The 15,620-nt window shown below is 41.2% G+C and overlaps 1 protein-coding gene across 1 annotated transcript; it reads left to right on the top strand.

The window, feature by feature from the left end:
* The first annotated feature begins 639 nt into the window (after positions 1-639).
* On the top strand, positions 640-2,427 carry LOC109207317. Its single transcript, XM_019370213.1, has 2 exons — positions 640-1,125; positions 1,503-2,427. Exons 1-2 carry the CDS (start codon positions 858-860, stop codon positions 2,198-2,200), a joined length of 966 nt encoding a protein of 321 aa, XP_019225758.1. The 5' UTR covers positions 640-857; the 3' UTR covers positions 2,201-2,427.
* Positions 2,428-15,620: the final 13,193 nt, after the last annotated feature.

The raw sequence follows: 15,620 nt of genomic DNA, 5'->3' as shown, positions 1-15,620 counted from the left end.
CATTTTATTCTATGTGTCTTAGTGACTAGACGTGAAATATAAAAAATATAAATAAATTTGTGGTCTTAAACAAAATATGTGTATAATATACATATACCCTTTGAATCTTGTGGCTTAAAATATGATATCCATGCCATTCCTATAAGGTAGTTTAATTAATTAGGGTAAAATGAACATGTTGGAATTCAAAGAGTTACCAGTACTAAATATAGAATAGTGTTGCACATAAATTGAAATGCACAAAGTATGTTATTTCTTCAAAAATCTCTCCAAGTCAAAAATTGACTTATTCTAACCAAAGGGACTTTGGTATATGCATATTTTTGGTTGGTTTAATTTGTGGCCAATAGCTCTATAGCATGAGCTTTGCCTAAGCTGGCTGGCATGGTCTCACAAGTTGATGATATGATTGGATCATGAAACAAAGCTCGTGGGCATCTAAACTTTTTCTTTTCTTTATTTATCCCTTGAACTACTTTTTCTTTTTTCCTTTTTAATAATATTATACTTCTTTCTTTATTTTAATTAGTTTGTTAGGCAAAAGGGGTTGGAGAAAAAGTAGAAGCTAGCTAAGAAAGAAAGAAGAGAAAGGGAAGGTCACACTTGTGACCCCATTTGACAGAGAAGGCAAAAAGGAGTATAATTAGAAAAATGCACCCATCTAACAGATGGTAAAAAGGGAGCAGCACATCAACAAAAAGTAATTAAACAAAGCTGTCCAACTGCCTTTGCCTCCCCTCTTTGTTTTCTTTTAAAAACTCACTCTTCATACAGTTGTTCAAACCTCAAGATCTGAATTTTAGAAACTCAAAACAGCATTCAAGAAGTAGAAGAGAAACAAAGAAAGAGAGGTAAACATGAAAAGTAGTAGAAAAGGGAAAGGACCTCCCTCAGCAGATCTTTTAGTGTGTTTTCCATCTAGAGCACATTTATCCCTTATGCCAAAACCAATATGTAGCCCAGTAAGACCTTCAGATTCCATTAAACGCCACCAAAATCATGACCTCAAGAAAATTAGCACCAGAATTAGTGGGGTTGCAGCCCAATCTAGTCCTCTTCTTTGGTCTAAATCCAAGAATTCAGAGATAATTTCAGAGCCCACGTCACCAAAAGTCACTTGTGCAGGTATTGAACGTACAATTTTTTATTTAGATCATAGATACTCCCTCCGTTCTAATTTATGTGAACCTGTTTGACTTGGGCACGATATTTAAGAAAAAATAAAGACTTGTTGAATTTGTGTTCTTAAACAAGTCAAAAAGGGACCCAGAATATTTGTGTGCTTATAAATGCCTCCCCTTAAGGGTAAAGTTGTAAGTTTAAGCTAAATTATATCCAAATTTAAAAAAGGTCATTCTTTTTGGAACGGACCAAAAAAAATAGGTTCACATAAACTAGAACGGAGGGAGTATATGTTTATAAAAATCTTGAAATTTAGTAGTATAAGTTAATGTTCTAAAGCGTAAAGATTAAATTCTAGATTCGCCTCTGTATGTATGTAGGGCAGATAAAGGTAAGGTCAAAGCCAGGGAGTTCATGCAAAAATTGGCAATCAGTGATGGAAGAAATTGAGAAGCTACACAACAGAAAGGCACAAAAGAAGAATTGGATGGAAGCAATTGGAATAAAAAAAGATGCAATGCAATTCTTGACTTGTCTTCGTAATATAAGGTTTGAGTTTCGTTGCTTCGGTTCATTTCCAACAGCAGCTCATGACATCACTTCTGATGAAGATGAGGAAGATGAGGAAGAAGAAGAAGAAGAAAATTACGCAGGAGGCAGAGAGATAAATGATGAAGAAGATAACAAAGAAAATTCAAGAACTGTATTTTCCAAATGGTTCATGGTTTTGCAAGATGAGAATCAGAAAACAGAGAAAGATAACTCAAATGATGATAATGATGATGTTCCAAATTGTGCACCACCACCTAATGCACTTTTACTTATGCGATGTCGTTCTGCTCCGCCAAAAAACTGGCTTGTAGAAAAACAGCAAGAAGAAGAAGAGGGCATTAATGAAGAAGAAAAGAAAGCAACTTTAGCTTTGGAAGAAATGGAAAACAAGAGGAAAAATGAAAGCTTAGTGGTGATGAGATGTGGGAGTGATTTCCACAAATTATCAGCTGATATAGCAAAGGAGACATGGGTTGTGGGAGGAGTTAGAGATCAATTAACTAGAAGTCGAAGCTGGAAAAGGTGATTGAATCCATAATTAACTTCAAGATCAATGTTCTTCTGGTTTTTTTTATTTACTTACATTTTCGTTATATGTTCTGATGTTTGGATTTCTTAATTATCTGAGTTTGTGTTGGTATTATGAACTCTGAAGAATCGAGCTTTTGGTATTTGATTCTCGGGGAGTGCCGACCCGCGCTCCTACTTGTATATAGTCTGCTTTTCTAAAAGAAGAATTTCAATTTTCCATGTTTTTGTGTTTGTTGTTTCATTGACCAATGTATATCTCAGGATGTATTTTAGCGAAGGACTTTAAAATTATTTTCTTATGATAATTTCTCCCTTAAGGCTCGTTTGGTACGAAGGATAAGGGAAATTAATTTCGGAATTAAATTTAAGATGAGTTTACCCATATTTAGTTAGGATAAAATCACTCTATAATTAATCACGAGATTAATTATCTCGGGATTGTAGTATTATTTTTATCCCTATGGGAGGGTGGGATAATAACCCTAACTAATTCCGGTATAATTAATCAAGGTATAACTTGTTTTCCAACCAAACGACCCTTAATTATCTCTATTTATGTTATTGGTTTTTCAAATTCGATATTTTTATGAGTTTGTGGAAAGAAGACTAATTTTAAAGTGACAAATGCATCAAATATAGTTTGCCAACCCACATCACGAGCTTAGAGAGAACGTCCTCCTTCTCTAACTTCCTTCATTCTTGTAATGTAATCTTTCACAACCCCGTTTCCACCTACTACTATTCCCTCCGTTTCAAATTAAATAAGGTAGTTTGATTCGGCAGGAGTTTAAGGAAAAAAAGAAAGACTTTTGAAATTTGTTGTCTTAAAAGCTTAAGGGATAAAACTTTGTGGGATCATGACTTTTGTATGATTATAAAAGTTTCTCATTAAGGGTAAAATGGCTAAAATGAGGAGTTTAAGTTAATTATTTTCAAATTTAAAAATATGTCACTTATTTTGAAATAGACTAAAAACGAAAGTACCTCATTTAATATGAAACGGAGGGAATACAAATGCTAATCAAGACTCATTACAAATTCCCCAAAACCACCGGATATCAAAAAATCTATTCACAAGAAAGATGAAAATACAACGGTTAATCCAATAGCCGCATCAAAATCCGCCCCTCCCTTATTTCAAGGACAAACTCTTAGAATAAGAGGAAGTCATTAATATCACTGCAGACCCTTCACCATCCTCTATTCTCCCAATGGATATCCAAGAACATGATATGAATACCCCACCCGTGAAGGAAAACAATAAGTGTCCCATCACTATCCCTATGACCTTGGAAGATAGCAGAGAATATACTATCCATGGAAATTTTCTCTAATAATAGAACTCAAAGGCAAAAGAATTCTCCATCAACTATTGAAACGGAAAATTCAAGAGTTATAGAAAATAAATGAAAACTTTCCTCTCATAAACCTGGGTAACGATTGCTTTATTGTCAAATTACAAAAAGAAGAAAGCATGAATTTAGTCCTCCAAAAAGGTCCATACTTTATCTATGAAAATTTTCTCTCAGTGCAAAGTTGGCAATCAAATTTTGTTGCAACGGAGGCTAAACAAACTTTCTCAGCAGTATGGGTGAGACTTCCCCAACTACCAACTGAATTTTATGATGGCTTAATGCTTCAAAAAATAGGAGAAGCCATAGGAAGATGATCACGCCCAACTATGCCTTATAAAAAGGACAAAGCGGACGTTGCAAGTATAATTTGAGTATTTAGCCCAGAGTCGAATCCTCAGGGAATTAACCTACCAATTACTTTTCACACCCAAGGCCTCGTTATCCCTAATCCCGCATTTAAACCCTCGGTTATTGGTCCCTCATATACTTTGGGAGTGGTGTTGTTCAACAATTACCTAAATATGCACTCTCTCCCGAGTAATACATACTAAATAGGCACAACGAATTGAGGATCCTATCAATTAACTACAACAAGAACATAGTTGAACAAATAGAGATTAAACTGGACAAACTATATTAACATAACACGAAGTTCATCATTCAATAGGTTTCATTAAAACCTAGACAAAGTATTTAGCTACTCATAATCGTATTCATACTAACAACAGCAAAATTCATCATAAATGGTAAAATACAAAAGGAAGAAAGGAAGAACTCGGTGTTGAATTATCCTCCTTGCCTCTTGCCTTTCCTTGCCTTCAACTAAGCTGAAAACCTTGATAATCTCCCTTTGGGCGAGTTGAACCTCTTATAGGTTAAGTGGAATTACCCCAGAAGTCCCAAGTTTACTCCTGAAATTGTATCCTCCGAACTGGACTAGCGCGGCCGCGCTCGTGCCCGCTCTAATGGCCGCGCATATCACATAGTATTTTGTCTCGAGTTCCTGGGCTAGCGCGGTCGCGGGTCATCATTTTTAGCTCTTCTTTGCTCTCTTCTTTCACAGTACTCAGCTTCGAGGGGCTTCCCTTGCTTCAATTTAGCTTCAAACAGTATCCTAAGTCCTCCTAAGCGCAACTCGCTCCTGCAAAACATGAAATTCACAATTAGAGCCAATTAATCGTCATTTAACTATCCTAGAACAGTGAAGCATAGTCAAGTTGGGGAATAAACAGTCGCCAAACTACATGAATCTAGCCTATTATCAACACCTCACACTTAAATCATTGCTAGTCCTCGAGCAATCCACTTTACTCTATAAAGGTTTCTTCACTAAGCTTTTCCTTTAACGTCTCACACCGAGAACAATTCACCAAAGTTACGTCTAGTAGTGTACAATCTTTGCCTCAAAAGTCGACTCTCACGTGCCGTACAATATTCGTACTTACTCAAATTACTCTATACATAGGTCAAGACTTACCTTTTCTTCATGAATCACATGCCCTCACATCACACAAAAGAGTAGTTCGACAAATAATAATTTTAAGACAATTAGGAACTTAGATAGACAAAATTCGCTCACTCTCAGAAAGGAAATTCATATGCCACATCGATGCAACATAGGCTTGCCTGTAGTGTACTACTCTACTAATTGAGCCTATTCAGTCTAAGATCAAGTAGGTCTTCATTTGGTTGTAATGTAGGCTAAGGGACGGGTAGGATATATTTGGATATATTGACCAACCTCCCTAAGCACTTTTAATACAATACCATTCGCATTCCAAAATCATACTTATGTCAAACCAGACATTCCACCACACTTCTATTTGTAATACCCCAAACTTCATTAGGTGCAATGGTATCAAGCCACCACTTATCAAGTACTACACTTACTCATTCTTTTTTTTTTTCAGTGGCGCTTATTCTTTTATGTTTCAAAATACTGCACCTTTTCTCTATTTCATTGGTTCCACTCAAAAACCAAACCACCACCCCATACTTTAACTTTTGCATATTTCATAACCATTCAAGTGCTCATGGGAGGTAAAGGGGTTCAAACAGATGGGCCGTTCAAACAATTGGGTAAGGTTTGTAATGTAGTTGCCAAAGAAACAGGCTTATAGGCTCAACGGGGCTAACTACGATTTATCACATTTAGGTGGGTCTACTTTATATATCTGGCTTAACAAAGAAATGCCTATATCACTTCTAAGACTGAATAAAGCTACTATTTCACTTTGCAAACACACGGGGCAAATTCTAGGCATCAGATGCTGAGCATAGAATACAAAACAACTCACACACACATGGCACATGACTCACTCCAGATCGGCTTATCAAGACACTCTCGTTCGAGCACTCAAGTCAGTTACAAACATACAATTTAAGCCACTCTTAACGAGAGTCAACCACTGAGACTAAGTGTCACACTCTAGTGTCTATTGTGTTCATGTGTATCCATGCCAAGGGTTTCTCTTTTTATTTCAGCTCATCGCCCATCAATACTAACTGATAAAAACTAAAAACTAAATAAACAAAAACTAACTACACCCGGTTCAAGCAAAACCCTTGGGAAAGAACCGTGGCCCAAAGAAAAACCAAGGAGGAGTTACTACACTACCTAAAACAAAACAAAAAAAGTCTTTTTGGTATTTTCTTTAGACTTACTTCCCTGAAGAAAACTATCCCCAAGATCCGTCATCAGGAAGATTCTAGCATATTTTTTTTTCACGTCGACTTAGCCCTCAAGAACCCCGTCGAAAGAGATCCGCCGTTGGGACAAATCAACTTACCTAATTTGACTATTACTCACAACCACCAAAACAATCAAGAAAACAAAGAACACATAAAACAGTCAAGTTGTTACATATACACACATACATTGAAGTATCCCCCACCCCATACTTAAAATGAAGACATGTCCTCATGGCATACAAAATAAAGAACAGTGAGGTGAAGGAACTTCCCTGAGTGATCACTCCTGATCGGAGACCGTGTCTGGGTTCAGATTGAAAGCACGACCCAGAGCTCTCAGCCAGCCCAAGACTTTCTTCTCCGATTTCACCTGCTGCGCAGCCACCGCGTTAACACGTGTACCCAAGTCAGCAACCGAGGTGCGTAGTCCGGACACCTTCTGCTCCAAAGCTATGAACCGGGTAACCCGAGCAGCCCCAGATGGTGCGGGAGCCTCCGCAATTTGCTCATGGGTTGGTGACTCGGCCCTCACGTCCTCCTTCTCAGCCTCCGCTTCGTCAGAGTCATCAGATTCACCACTATCATCACCACCCGCTGCTACCAGCTCCTTCTCAGTAGTGACTTTATCTGCTCGGAACTTATGGTCTTTTGGCACTATCCCATCCATAGGCAGATTTTCCTGCACCCGAGCTGCCCTGCAAAGTCGAGTGACTAAGGAAGGGAAGAACAACCCATACCTTTTCACCGGACAACGGGTGAACATCTCCTCATGAATCACCTTGGCCACGTCAAAGTTGTGGCCATTCATAAAGCACCAAATTAGAGCAGCTCGAGGAGCATTCACCTCTGTGGTGTTGGAAGACGGGATCAGGCGGTTGTTAATGACATATAACCAACATTTCCCCTCAAAAGTAAGCGTTGAGGAGTGAAACTTCTTCCCATACTTCATCCATACAATCTCCTTACCGGGTACACAAATGGTTTCGAAGAACAACTCCCACTGGGTGTATTTCCTCCCATACATTTCATAATAGTCTTCATATTCATCCACCGGTGCAGGCAGCTGGTATATCCTCCGAATGGTCTCCACAGAGGCATCCACAACCTTTCTGCGCACAGTCACTACGCCATTCACATGTTATTTTACGTTAGCGTAGAATTCACGGACAACCATCAAATTCCCCTCGCCCGGCTCTTCAAAGAAGATTTGCAACCCCCGCCTGACCAGCTCTTGATACAAGTAGGGCAGCTCAGCTGGAGCGACCCTATATCTATGCCCCTCTCGGAATGGGTTTCTTAGGGGCCTTCTCTGCAAAGCGGTCCTGAGCCTTGGCAGAGACAAACCTGCTACTATCAAAGGGACGAGCAGGAGCTGTACCGCTCACCCTGGACGATCCAGCTTGACCGCTGGAAGAAGCACTTGTGGTGCGGCGTTTCCTGGATGAAGCCATCGTACCTGGAAAAGGAATAACTTTAGCACAACCCAAAAAAAATGTGACTCAATGCGCTTACTCAGACTTCACGCGCACAATTGGTCACAATTACTCATTTACGCTCACTGTGGCATTTAGGCAAACACCTTGTGGGCATTATATACCCACACCCCAATTCAAACATGTTGCACCCCAACATCACCATAATTTCTCCAAGTTCAACCACTAAGTGAAGATATAACTCCACCAACATTACCACCCACAATAACTACACAAACACTACGAATGTCTACTAAGAAAAGAAAAGAAAAAGCTACTACCTAATTAAAAAAAAATAAAACAAAAATCTGTAAAAAAAAAAGACAAAAAAAATGGCACAAAGATCCCATACCTGTAGTGAGAGAATGTGGGAAGAAGTAAAGAAGAGTAGGGGAGAGCGTGGCTTGAACCTTGGGGAATTTGGAGAAGAAGGGATTTGAGGAAGATGGAATTTGAAGAAGAACGTGGGTTAGGGTTGGGGGAGTTGAGCGTTGGGGATTCTTTTTGTTGGAGTGAAGAAGAGGGGAGTAATTAGATAGGGGGAGAATATAGTTAGGGGAAATAATACTTACATATTTAACATACAAATTAAAGATTAAAAATAAAATAAATTTTTTTTGAGTTAAATTAAGCGTCAGTTAGGCGAGACTACCGCGGTCGTAGCGCAGCCGCGCTAGTCAAAACAGTGTACTTGGCCATATGCGCGGCGATCAGTAGCGCGGTCGCGCTAGTGATGGAGAAGCTGAGGCAGAATGTTTGCCCATATGCGCGGCCTATAGCACGGTGGGTAGCGCGGGTGCGCTCCTGGGCACGAAAATTCTCCATTTTTCACCTGTTCTTTCCGCGTCCGATGGACTTATCATCTGCCCAAGCTCACCTGCATTGGTTAGTACTTACCAAAATCCAACTTAACAACTACTAACTATCATTGGGTTGCCTCCCAACCAGCGCCTTAGTTAATGTCGTGGCACGACAGTTACAACAAATCAATGGGTTGCCTCCCATGCAGCGCCTGATTTAACATCGTGGCACGACACAGATAAGCGCATTTAAGGCTCGCTCGAACTCTAAGGTTCAGTCAGATGGATCACTGACACTTCCTTTAGTTCATCCATGCCCACATATAATTTCAATCTATGCCCATTGACTCTAAATGTATGAGAGTGTTTCTCTGAGGCAATCTTCACGGCACCTGAGGGGAATACTTCGACCACTCGAAATGGTCCAGGCCATCGTGACTTGAGTATACCCGGAAATAGCCTTAATCTTGAATTATAAAGCAATACCATGTCTCCGGGCTTGAAATTTCTCTCCAGAATGTTCTTGTCGTGCAACCTCTTCATTCTTTCCTTGTACAACCTTGTGCTCTCAAAAGCAAGATATCGGAACTCATCAAGCTCATGCAATTCTGTCACTCTAGTTGTTCCCGCAGCCTCAATGTGTAGATTCAACTGTTTCATTTCCCACCAAGCTCTATGTTCTAGTTCCACTAGCAAGTGACAGGCCTTCCCAAACACCAACTTGTATGGTGACATACCAATTGGTGTTTTGAACGTAGTTCTATAGGCCCAGAGTGCATCATCTAGCTTTTTCGCCCAATTAGTTCTTGTGGCGTTCACCGTCTTGGTCAATACACTCTTTATCTCTCTATTCGACACTTCGACCTGTCCACTAGTCTGAGGGTGATATGGTGTTGTCACCTTGTGGCGCACATCGTACTTTGCTAGCAATTTCTCGAAGGCTCGATTGCAGAAGTGAGTGCCTTCGTCACTGAAAATAGCTCTCGGGGTCCCAAACCTGGTGAATATATTCTTCTTCAAAAACCCCACCACCACTCTTGCATCATTGGTGGGAAGTGCTGCAGCTTCCACCTATTTGGACACGTAATCTACAGCAACAAGTATGTACTTATTGCCAAAGGAGCTGAAGAAGGGGCCCATGAAGTCTATCCCCCATACATCGAACACTTCAACCCTTGAATTGGGTTCATGGGCATCTCATGGCGATGGGAAATGTTCCCAGTTCGCTGACATTCATCACAGGCCCTTCGCCCATTGATGTGCATCCTTAAACACTGTTGGCCAGTAGAAACCGACTTCTAGCACTTTTGCTGCCGTCCTGACTTCTCCAAAATGCCCGCCATATGCCAATGCGTGACATGCCTGCAAAACAGAAGATTGTTCTATCTCGGGGATACACCTCCGGATCATATTATCAACACATATTCTAAACAGATAAGGTTCATCCCAATAATACATGCGGCAGTCACGATAAAACTTTTTCTTTTGCACAGAGGAAAGGTCATAGGGAACTATACCGCTTGCCAAGTAATTTGCAAAATCTGCATACCATGGCACTTCCTCAAGGCTTATGGCGAGTAGCTGCTTGTCTGGAAAGGTTTCCAGAATATCCTCTACCTCAACTGCTATTTCAGCTCCTTCAAGTCGTGATAGATGATCAACAACTTGGGTTTCTGTGCCCTTACGGTCACGAATCTCCAGGTCAAACTCTTGTAGTAACAGTACCCAACGAATCAGGCGCGGTTTGGACTCCTTCTTCTCAATCAAGTACCTGAGAGCTGCATGATCAGTATATAAAATTACCTTAGAGCCGATCAGGTATGTTTTGAACTTGTCGAATGCAAACACCACCGCCAGCATTTCCTTTTCAGTCACGGTGTAGTTCAGCTGAGCTCCACTCAATGTTCTACTGGCATAGTAAATTGGGTGCATTAGCTTGTCTTTCCGCTGTCCCAACACTGCCCCCACTGCATAGTCACTAGCATCACACATGATTTTGAATGGTTGCTCCCAGTCGGGGGTAACAATGATGGGTGCTGTGACTAGCCTTTTTTTCAACTCCTCAAATGCTACCCTGCAATCATTAGAAAACAAGAAAGGGTGACCTTTTTCCAACAACTTATAGAGAGGGTTGGCAATTTTGGAGAAGTCTTTTATGAATCTCCGGTAGAAATCGGCATGCCCGAGGAAGCTCCTGATTACGTTGACTGAAGTGGGGTGTGGCAGTTTTGCTATCACGTCAACTTTAGCACGATCCACCTCGATTCCTTTGCTTGATACCCGGTGTCCCAAGACTATGCCCTCTTGTACCATGAAATGGCACTTTTCCCAATTAAGTACCAGGTTAGTCTCAATAAATCTTTTCAACACTCGGGTCAGATTTATAAGGCACTTATCGAATGAGTTTCCCACCACTGAGAAAGCATCCATGAACACCTCCATTATGTCTTCGACCATGTCAGTGAATATGGCCATCATGCACCTTTGGAATATGGCAGGTGCATTGCATAGGCCAAAGGGCATTCTCCGAAAAGCATAAATGCCATATGGGCATATGAAGGAGGTCTTCTCTCTGTCCTTTGGTGCAATGGAGATTTGATTGTACCCTGATTACCATCCAAAAAACAAAAGTGTGACCTCCCTACTAATCTGTCAAGCATCTGATCAATGAAGGGAAGTGGGAAGTGGTCTTTCCGGGTGTCCAGATTTAATTTCTTGTAGTCCATTCAAATTCTCCAGCCTGTGACGGTCCTTGTAGATATCAGCTCATTGTTGTCATTTTTGACCACCGTCATGCCACCCTTCTTAGGAACACATTGCACCGGGCTAACCCAGTTGCTGTCAGAGATGGGGAAAATGATTCCCGCATCCAACCACTTAATCACCTCTTTCTTCACCACTTCCTTCATGTTGGTCAGCTTTCTTTGGTGCTCCCTGGAAGGTTTGTGCCCCTCTTCAAGCAGAATTTTATGCATGCAATACGCCGGGATGATCCCCTTAATGTCTGCCATGGTCCACCCAATGGCAGTCTTGCACTCCTTGAGTACCTGCAAAAGTTGTTGTGCCTGCACATCTAACAAACTAGATGGCATAATAACAAGTAATGTGGAGTTAGGTCCTAGGAACTCATACCTGAGATGGGCGGGCAGTGGTTTCAACTCCAGCTTTGGTGGTTCTTCTATGTATGGCTTGGATGGAGGGGTTTCTCTGTTTTCTAAGTGCAAGGGCTCGAATTCAAGTGTTCTATCCCAAAACCCTCTGCCCTCTAAGGCCGGCACCCATTCTGCCAATTCTTCCCCATTCACCTCGTCTAAATTTACCAGACACGTAGCAAGAGGGTCCTCAATAGTCAACGTCTCATCATCTGCTTCTACGATTACATCCACGACATCAATAAGAGAACAATTGGCGAATTCACTTGGTCGCCTCATAGATTTTTGCACATTGAATGTTATCTCCTCATCGTTCAACCTCATCTTGAGCTCCCCAGTTTCACAATCAATGAGAGCTCTCCCTGTGGCCAAGAATGGCCTTCCCAAAATTATGGAAATTTCTTCATCTACCTTGCCATCTAGAATCACAAAATCTGCAGGGAATACAAATTTCCCCTACCTGAATCAACACATCATCCAAGATACCAGAGGGTCTTTTCACGGTTCTATCAGCCAGCTGCAATAACATAGATGTGGGTCTAGCTCTTTCAATCCCCAACCTCTTATAGATCGCTAGGGGCATAAGATTTATGCTAGCCCCCAAATCACAAAGTGCTTTGGCAAAAGCAAAGTTGCCAATGGTGCAGGGAATGGTGCTGGAGGTCTCTTCTTCCCAATGATTTGGATTTTTTCTTTGTCAGACACTACCTCAACTACCGGTTCTTGGGCTGCCTCAGCTTCTTTCTCAGCCTCAATCTGTGTGCTGGGTTCTTCCTGGGTAGGTTGTACTGTCACCTCTGTCAGTTTCGTTGAATCATCCAGCTCAATGGGCACTGGTACAAATGTCTCAGCCTGTCTGCTTTCTCGAGCCCTCTCTTGCTCCAAATCTAAGTCTCTGCCATTTCGCAGACTCACTGTCATCAGCTGCTTCGGGCCCTGATATTTTGGATTTACCTGCGTGTCTGCAGGCAATGTCCCATAAGGACGATTATTCAAAGACATCGAAATCTGGCCCATCTGCACTTCAATATTCTTTATAGCTGATTCATGTGCATCTACCCTTTCACTCATTTTTGCATTTGACCCAATAACTTGCTGCATCATTGCCTCGAGTCTAGCAAACCCATCTTCCTGTCTCCCACCATGCTGCTGCTGAGGAGGATGATAACCTTGCTGCTTATTTTGATTATTGTATCCCTGTGGACTTTGATAAGGCGCCATATTATTGTGAGGTCGCGTACCTCCCATATTTCCATTGTTGAGCTGTGGATGGACTGGCCTGTATGGCTGATTATGTTGGCACCAATTCTGACCACCCTATCTCTGGCCCCCATAGTTAACCACATAATTCACGTACTCAAGGTAATGATGATGATCAGTTTCTGCATTCCATTGGTTACCAATTGGCTGACTAATGCAATGGGTGCATAAGCCCCCATTGTTAGTATCTACAATATGTACCTGCTGCTTCTGCCCTGACTCTTCCACCTTTTTCGTGAGTATACTCATCTGTGTCATTAATGTGGCCATATTTTTAGCAAGAGTGTTGGATGGATCTAAGGGCACTGAGTGAACTACTGGAGTGATAGGTGCATTTCTGGTTATCCACCCCGAATTCTGTGCCATCTTGTCAAGCAGGACCTGGCTTTCTCTCCATGTTTTGCTAAAAAATGCTCCACCAGCTGAAGCATCAACATTAGCTTTCACACTATCTGTCAGATCCATGTAAAATCGCTGCCCCAACATCTGCTCTGGAATACCATGGTGCGGACATATAACCAACATTCCTTTGAATCGTCCCCATGTTTCTTGCAGAGCTTCCATTGGTTTCTGTTTGAGGCTCAAAATTTCATCAATTTGCTGGGCAGTCTTGTTGGGTGGATGGAACTTATTCACAAATTGCTTGACTAACTCCTCCCAAGTCGTGATGGAGTTAATGGGGAGTGAGTTTAGCCAAGTCTGGGCAGCTCCTGTCACTGAGAATGGAAACAACAACAACTTTATTGCTTCCTGATTTACGTTGGGCTGCCTTTGAACTTTGCAGATTGACAAGAAATTTTTTAAGTGCTGTTGAGGATCCTCAATGTATGACCCCGAAAATAGTCCCTTGTTTTGCAACAAGTACAGCATGTTGTTTGTGATTTGAAAAGATTCGGCCTGTATCTGCAGGACTAATATCGCTGTGGGCAAATTCTCAACTGTGGGCTGCGCCCAGTCATATAGAGGAGCCTCTGGCACAAGAGGTGCCACTACCTGTGCAGCCGGATCTACCACGTTATTCCCCATGTCTAGTTCGAGTTTTTCAGTTGATTGTTGTTGTTTGCTTTTCTGGTTGGCCCGGTTCAAGGCCTTGAATACTTTCCCGGGATCTGATAATGCTTCAAATACTTCACCAGTTCTCGATGAGTTTCAAGGCATGCACCTGTGCAACCAAGTCAACAAACGTTGAAATTTCAATGTATAGATTGAAAGTAAAGAAAACTGACTACACAAAGAATTTTTGTATTTCTTTCAATTGTAATTGATAACACCGTTAATTCCCCGGCAACGGCGCCAAAATTTTATCTCGCCCAACTATGCCTTATAAAAAGGACAAAGCGGACGTTGCAAGTATAATCTGAGTATTTAGCCCAGAGTCGAATCCTCAGGGAACTAACCTACTAATTACTTTTGTGAGACTCACTAAATTCTTCGTAGTCAACTTCCCAAATATCTTAAATAAAAATTGGTGATGTTTTAACTAACTATAACTGAGGAACGTTAAGTAAACTAACAGCTAACTATGATCAAGTTATAAGCAAATAAGAGAAGGATCTAAGGTTATGATTTCCCCTATTGATAGAATCCCTTCCTGTTATGTCTCATATAGATTTGCATTATCGTCTATATCGATCATGAGCACTCTTACTACCGTAAATCTCTCCCGAGTAATTATAACTATTTACTAGACGCACTCTCCCGAGTTACGCTAGCTGGCTTTTATTACAGCTCACTTTAGATCATACCCAAGGCTTCGTTATCCCTAATCCCGCCTTTAAACCCTCGGTTATTGATCCCTCATATACTTTGGGAGTGGTGTTGTTCAACAATTACCTAAATATGCACTCTCTCCCGAGTAATACATACTAAATAGGCACAACGAATTGAGGATCCTATCAATTAACTACAACAAGAACATAGTTTAACAAATAGAGATTAAACTGGGCAAACTATATTAACATATCACGAAGTTCATCCTTCAATAGGTTTCATCAAAACCCTAGACAAAGTATTTAGCTACTCATAATCGTATTCATACTAACAGCAGCAAAATTCATCATAAATGGAAAAATACAAAAGGTAGAAAGGAAGAACTCGGTGTTGATTTATCCTCCTTGCCTCTTGCCTTTCCTTGCCTTCAAATAAGCTGTAAAAACCTTGATAATCTCCCTTTGGGCGAGTTGGACCTCTTATAGGTTAAGTGGAATTACTCCCGAAGTCCCAAGTTTACCCCTGAAATTATATCCTCCAAACTGGACTAGCGCGGCCGCGCTCGTGCCCGGGCTAATGGCCGCGCATATCATATAGTATTCTGTCTCGAGTTCCTGGGCTAGCGCGGTCGCGCTAGTGGGCGCGCAAAGCTGGGTCATCATTTTTAGCTCTTCTTTGCTCTCTTCTTTCACAGTACTTAGCTTCGAGGGGCTTCCCTTGCTTCAATTTAGCTTCAAACACTATCCTAAGTCCTCATAAGCGCAACTCACTACTGTATAGAACTACTAATGGAGGAACCTATAGAAAAATTTATTAACATAGGCACCCACAAACAACAAATTCAGTACGAAGCATACCATTTTCTATGAAAAATGTGTGATAGGCTAGGTCACTCAGCCAACATGTATCTACAAAAAAGACACTAATAAAGAATCAACTTTGATGCAAATGGAACATACTAAGGACAACAAATCA

This window comes from Nicotiana attenuata, unplaced genomic scaffold (genome assembly GCF_001879085.1).
Source record: "Nicotiana attenuata strain UT unplaced genomic scaffold, NIATTr2, whole genome shotgun sequence".
Lineage (NCBI taxonomy): Eukaryota > Viridiplantae > Streptophyta > Magnoliopsida > Solanales > Solanaceae > Nicotiana > Nicotiana attenuata.
This window is presented reverse-complemented; position numbering and strand designations above follow the sequence as displayed.